This window comes from Tympanuchus pallidicinctus, unplaced genomic scaffold, assembly GCF_026119805.1.
Source record: "Tympanuchus pallidicinctus isolate F22 unplaced genomic scaffold, pur_lepc_1.0 scaffold8, whole genome shotgun sequence".
Taxonomy (NCBI): domain Eukaryota; kingdom Metazoa; phylum Chordata; class Aves; order Galliformes; family Phasianidae; genus Tympanuchus; species Tympanuchus pallidicinctus.
This window is the reverse complement of record NW_026294802.1, coordinates 48,213,940-48,226,232: the sequence shown is the minus strand read 5'-3', so window position 1 is coordinate 48,226,232 and position 12,293 is coordinate 48,213,940. Positions and strand designations below refer to the sequence as shown.

Genomic DNA, 12,293 nt, shown 5'->3' with positions numbered 1-12,293 from the left:
CAGGCGCTGGAGCTGCCCCTGCCTCGTTTTCCCCAGTTGTGAGCACACCTCCCAGTGCTGGGGAAGGAAATAGGGGTGTGTGTGAAGTATTGCTTTTTTAGTTCTTGGTGTGTTTATCCTGTGGCCAGATGTGGCTCTGCAGTTATTAAGGCTCCCCTTGCTGCTCGAAGTAAGGAAAACAGCAAACAGTGGATAATCCCCTTTCCCCATCCAGCAGCGTTTCTGCTCTTTGTTTCTCCTCTCCTACGATCACAAGACCCCCTTCCCCTCCACTCATTAAATCAACACCTTCTCATATGTATATTACATATATATATATATAATTTATAGAGAAATGACTTTGTAAACAATGTTTTTCTACTTCAGGAGGAAGTGTAGTCCATGGCATAAGGCAGCTACAAACACAGCATCCCACCCTGGGGCCAACCCTGCCTGACTCCCAGCGCTCAGCTGAAGCACACAGGGCCAATGGTGAACCCAAACTGGTGCAAGGCATCACCATTGTGGAACACAGCCAGGTCCCGTAGGGGCAGCAGGGCCAGCTCCTCCGTGACGAAGTGGAAGATGGTGTCAGTGATGGAGGAGTCGTTGTCAGGCTGAAAGGACCATGAGCAGAGCTGAGACCCCCGGCTGGGCTCACCCCCTATCCCTGCTCCATCCCACCCGGATCCATGGGGATGCTCTGACCCAGCTCAATCCTGAGCCCTGGGTTTGCAGTGCTGAGGATGCTGCCACGTCCCAGCCCCGCTCACCAGGCAGCCCTGCAGCGTGGCCACGTAGCTCTGCTCCCGGGTGTCAGCCAGGAAGCGGATTTCCTTCTGGGGCTGACGGTGGTGGGGAGCGGGGCGGCAGGAATAGGAGATCTTCTGGGCAGCCCTATGGCTGTGCAGGCGCAGGAAGCGCAGCTGCACTGCGTTGGCCCCTGTGTACTCCAGCTGCAGGGACAACCAGAGAGACATGGGGTGTAGGGTCCCCAAAGCCAGGATGGGATGCAACCCTATGGAAGCAAGGGTTGGGATTGTGTTCTGCAAAATGCAGCCATTAGGGAAGGGGGGACCCTGGGAAGGGCTCTGTAACCCCCTGGGGGCACTCACCACAAAGCCCCCAGGCAGAGCACTGAACCACTCAAAGGTGTGCATGGAGGCATAGGAGCTCAGCCAGGCTTTGATGGGAACCTGCAGGGATTGGGGACCTTGTCACTCTGTCCTAGCAAGGGATGGTAGCACTGCTGTGCTGTCAGATCCACCCCCACCAGCTCCAAACCTACTGAGGCGTGCATCCACCCTGAAGCACGAGGATGGGGAACCACCATCCTCACCCCAAACTGCTGCCACCACTCCCTGCAGTGACTGCAGTCACAGCAGCACGGCACCAGCATTACTGTCCTTCTGCAGCCATCCCAGCACCTTGGCTGAAGGTGACCCCTGGGGCTGTACCTGGTTGTGCACAGGGGGTATGCAGGTCTCAGCACCTGCCGTGAAGTTACAGAAGGCCACGAAAGCATCCCGAGGGCTGCCCTGGTTGGGGTCGATGTAGTAATGCCCTGTGGGAATGCAGAGTGGAGCTGACGGTGCAGGGGAGGCAGAATATGTGGTCTCAGGCTGCAAACCCCCAAGCTGGGGCTGCACTGTGTTATTTCTCTTCCTTGCACCCCCACACTCTCCTTGCATGCATGTGAGCACCCCAAGGTGCAGCTCCCTGTGAGCATCCTGGGGCCAGAGACCACAAATCCTACTGAGCTGAAGCCCAAATCCTCATTCCCTCTTAAAAGCGTTTATAAAGGAAATCCATCCCCCCTGCCTCGTCCCCTAGCTGGGGGCACAAGGCAGCCCTGTACCATCGGGCAGGTTGGGGTGGGCCAGCAGCAGTTCCTTGCAGGTGGCTGCAGGTTTGTCCTTGGTGCCATCGGGATGTTCAACGAGCGTTCTCAGCTCACGGCTCAGGTCGTCCAGCAGAGCCAGCACTGTGGTACGGTTCAGGCGCTCGGCAGGATAAATCAGGTGCTGGAAGGTGATGGGGAGGGATAACCCCCTTTCCCCCCCCTCCCACCAGGCAGCAGAGTGCCAGGGGTGGAAGACCCCAGACCAGCACAGCATCACGCACCCACAGCTCCTCCTTAGATAGCATCAGCACTGGCCCGCTGGGTCCGGGAGGACCAGCCAGCCCCTGGGTGACAGTGACAACAGCGGTGACACTCCAACCCTCGCAGCACTGCCCCTCCACGTGGCACCAACCACCGCTTCAGTTCCCCACGGAGGGCACAAGGGACACTGGTGGCTCTTCTTACCGGTGGTCCTGGCTTGCCCCTGGCACCTGGGTGGCCCAGGAAACCTTTCAGTCCCTGTCAAAGGGTGGAGAGGAGGATGAAAGATGAGCAAAGAGGTGAGGTGTTGCCTTGCATCCCCAGATCAGACATGGGGCCATCCTCACCCTGCACTCACCTTCTGTCCAGGCAAGCCCTGGAAGAGAAGAGCAAAAGGACTCTGAGCAGGAGCAGCTGCCCCTTCAGACCCCACACACTGAGGATTAAAGCACCTACCGGCTTCCCAGGGAGCCCAGGCAGTCCTCGTGGGCCAGGGGGGCCAGCATCACCCTGCAGAGGGACAGTGGTTGCAAACCAGGCCCTGTCCCCAGTTACTCTTTGCTGGTGCATTCTGCACCAGCCCCATCAGTACCTGCTCTCCCTTGGGCCCTGGTCGCCCAGGAGCGCCCTGGGGTCCATGCTTGCCCTAGGGGACATGGAGAGATGTCACAGGGTGTTACACAGGGTGACACAGGGAGCAAGGGGGGAAGAGCTGTGAGCCCCCCACGCACCTTGAAGCCATCGTCCCCGTGCTGCCCCAGGTGACCCCTGTTGCCCTTCTCACCCTATGGGAAAAAGGGAAGCTGTTGCAGCAAGGAGAGGCTGGGAATGGCTGGGGACACTGGCTGGTGCACTGCAGCACCGTGGCACATGTCAGCCTGGAGACAGCTCCTGGGGCCACACGTCCCCCATGTGGGGGTGGGCATGGCACGTGTCACCCACCTTGGGTCCTTTGTGTCCAGGGTCCCCTCTGAAGCCCTTCAGCCCAGGGATGCCCTAGGAAAGAAGCAGCAGCCCTCTGGCCCTGCACACCTCTCTGTCATGGAGGGCCCTCAGCAGCCAGGAGGATTTGGTGAATTTGGGGAGTTTTTAGGAATCTTGAGGCATTCCTCATCATGGCTTAGTTTACCATTCTGGCAAGCCATCCGTGCCCTTAGGAACCTCTGCTACTGATGCAGACCAGTTCTCTTGGCTGCCTGCAGACTTCTTGCCTATGTTTGCATTTGGTGACGTTCCCAAAGCTGGGACTTTTTTTAATAGAGAAGCAGCAATCCCAGCAATTCAAGTAACTCTTTGATGGTTTCTTTTGCCAGTACTTTGGATGCTGATTTGGGAGGAGTGGGTGGGCTGAGAGCCATGAAACAATGGGAAGTCCCTGCTTTGACTTTTGGGGTTGGGCAGCAAATGGAGAGCAGGGGACACCCTGAGCCCTCCAGCTTAGAGCCAGTACTCACATACAGTCCTTGTAGGCCCTGGGGCCCTGCCAGCCCCTCATCACCTTGATGGCCCTGCAATGCAGAAACATTAGTGGGGGGCAGGAAGGGATGGGGACAGAGCCCTGGCTCCAAGACATGCTGCGCCTCTATCAGCTATCCTTCAGAAAAGGCACCAAAGGATGAGTACCACAGCATCCCTGGCACTGATGGGGTCACCCTACCTTGGGTCCACGGGAGCCTCTGGGTGCCCGGTGCCCCACCTTGCCTCGCTTGCCCTGGGAACAGGAGATTGAAGACTCGTGAGCCACTCAAGCAGCTCAAATGCACTGACCTGACTGCCTGCATCCCCTCACTGCCACTCTGGGGACACAGCCCAACTCTCCGTAGGGTCAACAGTGCCCTTTACCCGTCTGCCAGCTTCTCCAGGAGCCCCTTCTGGCCCTTCCTGCCCCACATCACCCTGGGGAGAGAAGAGATGAAGATGTGAGACACCAGCAGTGGGGGGTGAGGGGCTGCTGCCTGCACAGACCTGGGGATGTCACTGGGGCGGTGCTGTAGAGCTGACCCCCAGTGTCCCCATGCAGGATGCTGCTGGCATTACCTTTTCTCCTTTGTGACCTTTCTGCCCTTGGGGACCGGCTTGTCCTGGAGAGCCCTAAAATCCCAAAGGAGAAAGAAATCCCTCTTTGAGAATGCCGTGCCCAAGATTCTCCCTCCTTTCTCTCACCATGCACAGGAAGAGGGCTTGAGATGCCGTCTCTTTTGGGTTTCAGCAGGATCCAGGAGTGCTCCATGTGAGCATTTCCTATGATCCCAGGAAATCTCAGCCACCCACTCTAGTACAGCTCCCCCCACCCCTCACCGTGTGCCCTGGTTCTCCCACTGTGCCTGGCTCTCCTTTGGCACCCACGAGGCCCTAAGAAGAAAAAGAACAAATAAATCCACCCTGCTCCATGGGCAGGTGGCAGCGCTCAGCTTGAAGAGCTGAGGACACAAAGGCAGAGGGTGGCACTCACCTCAATGCCATCAGACCCTGGGACTCCAGCATTGCCCGGTGGCCCAAGAGGACCCTGCATTCATTGGGAGACAAAGCACGGGGCCCTCAGCTCTGAGTTGATCCCCATGGGACCCCAAGGTTCGGTCCACCCCCAATCCATGCCTCAGTTTCCCCACAGAGCCCCACTCACCTGTCGACCCGGCTGCCCCCGTGTGCCTACTGCTCCCCCAGCTCCTCGGTGCCCAATGTAGCCCTTGAAGCCAGGGCCTCCTGGACGCCCAGGTGCACCCACTGAGCCCTATGGGACACACAGTTGGGGCTGCTCATCAGCCAGCAGGTGCTGGCCCCTAAGTGCCCACCTGCCCCATCACAGCAAGCATCTCCTCCTCATGGAGCCACCCACCATCCTCAAACAGCAATCCCTGAGCTGAGGAGCAGCCTCTGCGCGCCCCCTGCCTCCCCCCCAGCAGTGACATCAGCCCCAAGGTTAATCATCAAAAGCTCTTCAGCCTGTTCCATGCTGGGAACTCACCACAGGGCCAGGATGGCCACGGTCTCCCTTTGCTCCATCCTGTCCTGTGGGTCCCTGTGTGGACGTTGGGCACTCAGCACAAACCCACCCCACCATATGCCCCATGCTCAGGCCCTTGGGAGCATCCTCTCCCTCCCATCGCATTCTGCCAGGTGTGGGAGTGATGCCAGGTGACACCTGGGTGCCACAGGGACATTGATGTGCTGATGGCAGCAGCGCACAAGGCTTCAGCACCGTGGGTGCCAGGCTGAATTTTGGGACTGGGAGTGTGTATCCTCTCAGTTCCCCTTACTTCATTTCTGCCCCTTTCCCTCTCCCCTCCCCTCAACAGTCTGGGGCAAGAAGTCCTTCAGCTTCACTTTGTGCTGCAAGCAGTGAAGCCCCTGCGAGCTCCAAGCTCCACCAGTGCACACACAGCAGTACCTCTGGCCCAGCTGCTCCAGCAGCTCCATCCCTGCCACAGGGTCCTGCATCACCCTGAGAAGAAAAAGAAATGCTTCCAGCTCTGCCTTCAGCTCCCAGCCCCTTAGCACTTGGGTGAACTGTCCCTGTGACACATCCCTACTGTCTCCCCACCAAGACTTGGGAAGAGACCAGAGATGGAGAAGGGCTGCAGCATCGCCCCACTCTACCTTCGCTCCTTCGAGACCATGGAGCCCAGGAGGGCCTCGCAGACCTGTCCCACCCTGTTTGGGGCAGAGAAAAAGAGCCACTGACCCAGTAGAGCCAGGCTGCAGCCCAGCATCCCATTCACAGGTGTCCCACTGCCAGGGTCTGCAGCCACCCCAATGGGGTGGGGAGATGCTGACTCACAGAGCGTCCCCGGGCTCCGGCGGTTCCTGTGGCACCACTGACACCAACCTGGCCCTGGGGCAGAGAGAGGGATGTGGTCAGTGGGGGAAGGCAGCTTAGACCCAGTGAGATGGCTAATACACCCACGAGGATAAGAGCAGTGGCCCTGGGGCTGCTTGCAAACGGAGAGTGAAACCCACGGACACTGAAACGGGAACCAGCATGAGTGTCAAGCCCATGGGATAAAGCACTCCCTAAATAAAAGTTGTTACTTGGCATTTTTCACAGCTCCCAGACCCAAGGTCTGCTGGGCTAAGTGCTCCTCCTCATCACCCCGCACCCAACTGCATCCCTGCAGCCCGCAGCTGTACTTGCCAGCAGCCCCTCCTGGCCCTTCTCTCCTTTGTGGCCTTTCTCTCCAGCCTCCCCCGGTGCAGCTCCCAGTCCCGGCACTCCAGGAGGGCCTTGGGGGCCAGCATCTCCCTGCTCCAGGATAAACATGAAGAAATAGTGATGAAATGAGTTTCTAGATGGAGACACATCAGCTCACAGGTACTGATGCCACCTCTGAGCCCCGTATCTCCATTGTCTCCGCACCTTTCGTCCCTGTGGTCCTGGCTCACCCAGCTCTCCAGCATCACCAACATCCCCCTGCCAAGGGAAGAAGCATCAGCATCCAACACAGCAGCCCCATCTCAGCTGTATCCCAGGGGACCTGTGCTCACACCTCCTTCCCCTGCTGCCCAGGTCCCCCTGGCAGCCCCGCTGGCCCACGTTCTCCTCGCTCCCCGCAAGCACCGCTGACACCCGGAGCTCCACGAGGTCCTGCATCACCCTGCAAAAGATGGAGGCCACTTGTTCCTGGCTGATGCTACCCCATGGAACTGACCTGCTGGCCCCATAGAACTGACCTGATGGCCCTTGAGCCCCGGCCGCCCCTCAGCTCCCGCAGGTCCTGGCAATCCCTGCAGAAGAATCACACTTTGGGACCCACCTCATTCCCTGCTCCATGGCTGGAGGTCTCTCCTGGAATGCTGCTGCCTCCATATCCCCACATTGCTCAAAGCCCTTTCCTTGGCTTTCCCTCTACTTCGGCTGAGGATCAGCAGGAGATACAAAGAGAGGGCAAAACATCCCGTACCTACCTGCTCACCATTCAGCCCACTGGCACCGGCTTCCCCAGGACACCCCAGGACACCCTGCCAGGGCACACAGGGGCAGAGAGCTGCAGTATCCCTCCAGCACAGCCAGTGCTAGCTGGAGGGCTTGCAAGGCACCATCCCCTTGTGTTGGGCAAATGGGGTTCAGTGGCAACCCAGGGATCAGCCCCAGTGCCAATGAGGGGAACAGCTCTCCTCCTCCTCTTCCCATACCTGCTCGCCTTGCATCCCTGAAGGCCCCTCAGGTCCTCTTGGACCTTCTTGGCCCTGCAGATAAGCAATCCACATTAACAGCACAGTGCAGTGGTAACCCAGCAGGACCCTGCAGCCTGGATGCTGAGAACCCAGCACCCCCACAGCCAAGCCCCCTGTACCTCCCTCAATGCTGAGCAGCCCCATCCCAATGGCATCCCACTCACCGGGTACCCAGGAGGGCCAGCAGCCCCTGCTGCTCCAGGTGCCCCCATTTCCCCCACTAAGCCAGGCTTCCCGGGCACGCCGTGCAGCCCTCGTACACCAGGAGCTCCCTGAAAGGCCAGAAGGATATTTAGGATCCCAGGCAGCGTGTGGGTCTTGTTCTCCATCACCTCTCTCCCACTCCATCACACAGCACACAGCTCCAACTCTGCAAAGCGCAGCTCCCCACTCACCGGCAGCCCTGGGAATCCCCGAGGACCCGGCTCTCCTGCTCTTCCCTGAAACAAGAGAGACCCCGAGCAGGCTGCAGCAGAGCCAAAAACCCTGCCCAGGCCATCCCCACTAGACAGCAGCAAAACAAACCCTCAGCAAACAGAGCTGGGGGAGCACACTGCCAATGCCATTGGCATCGCACGCCGTGCACCGCAGGGTGCTGCATGGAATACGTTGTGTTGTACAGCACGGCACGCATTGCAGGGCATTGCATGGCATGTGTTGCTTAACACACGTTGCATGGCGTGTGGCACAGGGCATTGCATGGCTGCAGGAGAAAACAAGCAGACCCAGCCCTACCTGGGAGCCAGGAGCACCTCGTGGGCCGGGGGGGCCTAGTGGGGCCTGGGGGAAGACAGAGACATCAGGGCCCCATGCTCAGCCCTAGCTGCAGCCCTACACACCCCCTTCCCCCGAATCTGCTCCTTAATGCTGGTAATAAGGATTTCCCATTTCTCTGCATCCTGCAGGGAATTGGAGCTGCCCAGAGGCAGCCAAAAGCCCTCACCTTGGGACCAGCTTTTCCAGGAAATCCTGGTGGGCCTTGGGCTCCAGCTTCTCCCTGTTTGAGGACAAATGATAAATCCTTTCTGCCACCTGTTTTAATGCAGTAGCTCCTTAAGAGGGGAAAAAAATAGCAGTCCATCATCTTATACAGGAGGCACAGCAGGTGAAGCGCAGGGAGAGCTGCTGGCTCATTCAGAATGGGGCTGGATGCTGCCCCACAGCCCCTTAGGATCAGCACCCCAATCCTGGCTCTACCTTGTTTCCCCTGTGCCCTGGCTTCCCACGATCGCCAGCCGGTCCTGGGTAGCCCTAGGGAGAGGATGGTGTTAGGATGATGTTGGGAGGCGCTCAGGGCTGTGCAGCAGCAGTGGGGTTTGGGGGAAGCAGTGGTGATGCTTAGGGCTCAGTGCCTTGCTTGGCTCTGGCTCATTGACCTTATCCCACATGGATCCATCACCCCTCCCTTGGTTCCCATGCCTCTCCTGGGCAGCCACAGCACTTACATACATGCCAACCGGCCCCTGTGGTCCCTCCAAGCCAGGTTTCCCAGGCAGACCCTGCCAGGAGACAGAGCCCTCAGCACCCTGCTCATGTGCTCTGGGCTGTGCAGATCCATGGGGCAAGAGAATGTCCACCCCCAAAAGCCTCCACAAGGTGTGTGTGCCCCTTTGTGCTCCACATCCAGGCTGTCTGAGAAATCTGTGTCCCTGTGCGTTGCCCCAGTGGGAATGTGGGTCTGAACCTCATGCTGAGCAGCAGCTCAGATCCCCTCCAATCTTCAGCCAACCCTGGTGCATCCGAAGCTGAGCAACCACGTGGATGCTCCCCACACCAGCCCAGGGACACTTATTGCCAGCAGGACACCCAACCCATCCCCATCCCCAGCTCTCACCTTTGGACCCATGCAACCCGGGTCTCCATCAGTTCCAGGTTTTCCTTGGGGCCCCTTTGGAAGTGTTTAGGGAGGAGATTTCAGTCAATCTGACCATTTGCTGGTTCCCCAAGGAGGGGACAATCCCAGCCCTCCCCAGACACCCTTGCTGCCTTCCCACACATACGAGTGCAGAATAGGAAAAGGGGGGGGATCCATGCAGGTTGTCCTTACTGTAGGTCCAGGAGGTCCTGCATGCCCTCTGCCCCCCTGCACACCTACAAAGCCCTGTAGGGAAGGGCAGAGGATGAGCTCTGGAGGAAAGGGAAAGGAGCACAAGGATGGCAGACAGAGATGGTGATAGGAGAGCAAAGGCAGAACACGGGGAATGGAGAGGCTCTCCAGCAGAGCAAGCGTTAAGAAACCTTTGGAATGGAAAACTTGCCATCAGTGATAAGGAACGACAATTTTGCAAAACCTATTTCTTAAATGCACCCTTCTCATTTCGTCTCCTTTGCCCTTCCAGGGCACATCCCCCAGGGCAGGGAGCTGCAGAGATGTGGATAGACAGAAACGAGGCAGAAGGACTGGCAGCTCTACTCACCGGTGCTCCCATCCTGCCTGGGCTGCCCACAGCCCCGGGGGGACCCTGCAGGGTAAGGCAGGGGGTGGTGAGGATGGAGAGGCAGGGGCAGCCGTTCCATCCCATCCCATCCCTGCAACCTCAGCCACATGCAGGCAGGTCGGTAGACAATATATAGGATGTAGTGTAGAATGGGAACCTGTATACCAGGCTTTCCTTCTGTGCCTTCTGCTCCAGGGATGCCTCTTGAGCCCTGGAAAGAGGATCTCACCTCAAAGCAGAGCCTGGTGACAGATACCACAGCTTCCCAACAGCTGTGCCCTCCCACAGTGGCCAAAATCCCCAGCCTCATGCACATGGCATCACCTACTTACAGGAGCTCCTGGGACTCCAACCAGCCCACGTTGGCCCCCACGGCCCTGGAAAGGATTGAGCACTGAGAAAAGATTCTTTCTGGCAGGAGTAACACTAATGGAGATTCAACAGGGATCACTCAGCAAATGGCCCCTGTGCTGTTCCGTCTCCATCCTCAAAGATGCTTCAAAATTGAGCTGTAGGCAACCACAGCCCATTAGTTACCCTGGCACCCCGTGGTCCTGGCATTCCCTTTGGGCCATCAGGTCCTCGGCCTCCCTACAATTCACCCAGAGAGAAGTGCTGTCATTTTAGGTAACACTGAGGTTCCCCCCAACCCTTCCACCTCAGAATGGATACAAGGCACCATGAACTGGGGACATGAGGCTGGGGACCTGTATGGTTGGCTTCAGCACTGAGTGGCAGTGTGACACCGTCCCCCAGGTGCTGGCACTCATGCTGGGGCTCCAGGGCCTGGTGGCCACATCCCTGCCCCTCCCTGCAGGGGTGAGGGTTGCCCATGGGCTACCACAACGCAGTGCCAAAACCATCACTGGCCTTCGGTCCTTCGCTGCTGTTCAGCCCCACTGGACCCATCTGCCCTTCTTCTCCCTGTGGGAAAAAAAATAGAACAGAAATGGCTGAGAGAATCATAGAGTGAATACGAAAGGTGGGTGTGCTGAGCTCCCGTGGGCTCAGACACAGCCGTGGTGCTCCGGCACAGGCTGCTCAGACCAATGAATACAGCAGCAGTGCACAAGGCAGCACAGCCTAAAAGTGGGAAAGGAGGCAAAGATGAGCTGCGCTGCATCCCCATCTCCTAGGGATGTGGGAGGGCTCATTTCTCATCCTGAAGAGTGATTGTGAGGGAGGATTGTTGGGGAGGCACCCCAACAGCCCTCTCATGATTGCCCAGGCTGCACAGCCCCTGCCTGATGCTGCATTTCCTCCCTGATGCTGCATTTCCTCCCTGACTCCAGGTGACAAATGAGAGGTCCCAGAGCCTTCATCCCACAGAAAGAAGAAGGATGTGGCCGGCAGAGCTGCCCACGCTCCCTTCACCCCTCCCAAGCTGCCTGCCCACCCCCAGCCTCACCTCAGGTCCCCGGGGTCCTGCTGCCCCGCGGGGTCCTGGGAAGCCCAATGAGCCCATCTGGCCCCGCAGCCCTGGGGGACCCGCAGCTCCTGGTGCTCCGCGCAGACCCTGGGCAAGAGGAAGATGGGAATGGATCAGCAGCACGGTGTGAGGTCACACACAGCACAGTGCGAGCACACGGCTGGGGCTGGCTGCTTTCCCAGCCGAAGGAAGGGAGCAGCTCCCAGGCCCTGTGCACTGTACCTTGCCTCCTTTGGCTCCCAGGTCTCCCTTGGCTCCGCTGGGACCCCGGCAGCCCTGTAAGAGCAGCAGAGGGGAGGGCACCCTCAGACTTGTTGGAAACCACAATCAAAGCTTGGTCAGATCCCATGTGGGGCACTGATGCCCATTTGGGTGTCACAGCGCTGGCTCTGCTCAAATCAGCATCCCATCCCATGTCAGCACCTCATCCTCATTAGAGGCTTATTTAACACAAGCTGAAGCACTCCCACTATCCTTGTCACCCCTAAAGCAGGTGACAGAGCACACTGCCATCTCTGCCTGCTCCTCGTGGCACAGCACTTCAGACAAATCCAAAACTGCAATGCCACCTATTCCAATGCCAACATGGATAAACTGATTAAACTGGTGCTTTGGGCTGCTTGATTGAGACTTTTCCACACCCTGAGCCATGCATGGTGTGGGTGCCATCACTCACCCGCTCTCCTTGGATGCCCTTGGACCCTGGCAGGCCAATAAACCCCTTCAGAGAGAGACACAAAACACGAGTTAGACTCAAAGAACACAACACAGAAAGAACTCTGCCAGTGGGGGTGGGTGTGGGGGGAGGGAGTTGGGGCTGCTTGGCATTATCTCACAGTGATTTTGGGGTGCTTCAAGATGAGGAGGGGACATCCCTCACCCTGCCATTCACCCCCATGGACTCACCACAGGTCCCTCCTGTCCTGATTGTCCCCTCATTCCAGGGACCCCCTCTGTGCCCTGCAAGGAGAATGCCAGCATCAGCCACCCCAGCATGATGTTTGTACAGCCAAAAGCAGCACAGACCCCAGGGGAGGGGGATGCCTCAAAGGGAAACACTTGAACCCAAGTTCCAGCCCCACCAGAGGCCAAAACTAGAGGAGAAATTCTTACAGTGTCTCCTTTGGGACCGGAGGACCCCTCCATCCCAGCAGGACCCTGCAGAGAAGCA

At 58.3% G+C, this 12,293-nt stretch overlaps 1 protein-coding gene across 1 annotated transcript in view; it reads right to left on the bottom strand.

Moving 5' to 3' along the window:
* Positions 1 to 299: 299 nt before the first annotated feature.
* LOC128073143 (collagen alpha-2(I) chain-like) overlaps positions 300 to 12,293 on the bottom strand; it is a 43,678-nt gene continuing 31,684 nt past the window's right edge. Inside the window, exons 22-68 of the mRNA XM_052667615.1 lie at positions 12,236 to 12,280; positions 12,029 to 12,082; positions 11,799 to 11,843; positions 11,345 to 11,398; positions 11,102 to 11,209; positions 10,560 to 10,617; positions 10,231 to 10,280; positions 10,026 to 10,070; positions 9,851 to 9,904; positions 9,673 to 9,717; positions 9,303 to 9,356; positions 9,090 to 9,143; positions 8,701 to 8,754; positions 8,453 to 8,506; positions 8,199 to 8,252; positions 7,991 to 8,035; positions 7,651 to 7,695; positions 7,420 to 7,527; positions 7,214 to 7,267; positions 6,986 to 7,039; positions 6,752 to 6,805; positions 6,568 to 6,675; positions 6,438 to 6,491; positions 6,216 to 6,323; positions 5,862 to 5,915; positions 5,681 to 5,734; positions 5,472 to 5,525; positions 5,049 to 5,102; positions 4,707 to 4,814; positions 4,536 to 4,589; positions 4,382 to 4,435; positions 4,121 to 4,174; positions 3,926 to 3,979; positions 3,741 to 3,794; positions 3,538 to 3,591; positions 3,026 to 3,079; positions 2,815 to 2,868; positions 2,676 to 2,729; positions 2,540 to 2,593; positions 2,442 to 2,459; positions 2,288 to 2,341; positions 2,104 to 2,166; positions 1,838 to 2,003; positions 1,437 to 1,543; positions 1,095 to 1,175; positions 753 to 935; positions 300 to 596 (exon numbers count right to left, since the gene is read on the bottom strand). Coding sequence (XP_052523575.1) covers positions 447 to 596; positions 753 to 935; positions 1,095 to 1,175; positions 1,437 to 1,543; positions 1,838 to 2,003; positions 2,104 to 2,166; positions 2,288 to 2,341; positions 2,442 to 2,459; positions 2,540 to 2,593; positions 2,676 to 2,729; positions 2,815 to 2,868; positions 3,026 to 3,079; positions 3,538 to 3,591; positions 3,741 to 3,794; positions 3,926 to 3,979; positions 4,121 to 4,174; positions 4,382 to 4,435; positions 4,536 to 4,589; positions 4,707 to 4,814; positions 5,049 to 5,102; positions 5,472 to 5,525; positions 5,681 to 5,734; positions 5,862 to 5,915; positions 6,216 to 6,323; positions 6,438 to 6,491; positions 6,568 to 6,675; positions 6,752 to 6,805; positions 6,986 to 7,039; positions 7,214 to 7,267; positions 7,420 to 7,527; positions 7,651 to 7,695; positions 7,991 to 8,035; positions 8,199 to 8,252; positions 8,453 to 8,506; positions 8,701 to 8,754; positions 9,090 to 9,143; positions 9,303 to 9,356; positions 9,673 to 9,717; positions 9,851 to 9,904; positions 10,026 to 10,070; positions 10,231 to 10,280; positions 10,560 to 10,617; positions 11,102 to 11,209; positions 11,345 to 11,398; positions 11,799 to 11,843; positions 12,029 to 12,082; positions 12,236 to 12,280 — 3,144 coding nt within the window. The 3' untranslated portion in view covers positions 300 to 446. The remainder of the gene's footprint in view (positions 597 to 752; positions 936 to 1,094; positions 1,176 to 1,436; positions 1,544 to 1,837; positions 2,004 to 2,103; positions 2,167 to 2,287; positions 2,342 to 2,441; positions 2,460 to 2,539; positions 2,594 to 2,675; positions 2,730 to 2,814; positions 2,869 to 3,025; positions 3,080 to 3,537; positions 3,592 to 3,740; positions 3,795 to 3,925; positions 3,980 to 4,120; positions 4,175 to 4,381; positions 4,436 to 4,535; positions 4,590 to 4,706; positions 4,815 to 5,048; positions 5,103 to 5,471; positions 5,526 to 5,680; positions 5,735 to 5,861; positions 5,916 to 6,215; positions 6,324 to 6,437; positions 6,492 to 6,567; positions 6,676 to 6,751; positions 6,806 to 6,985; positions 7,040 to 7,213; positions 7,268 to 7,419; positions 7,528 to 7,650; positions 7,696 to 7,990; positions 8,036 to 8,198; positions 8,253 to 8,452; positions 8,507 to 8,700; positions 8,755 to 9,089; positions 9,144 to 9,302; positions 9,357 to 9,672; positions 9,718 to 9,850; positions 9,905 to 10,025; positions 10,071 to 10,230; positions 10,281 to 10,559; positions 10,618 to 11,101; positions 11,210 to 11,344; positions 11,399 to 11,798; positions 11,844 to 12,028; positions 12,083 to 12,235; positions 12,281 to 12,293) is intronic.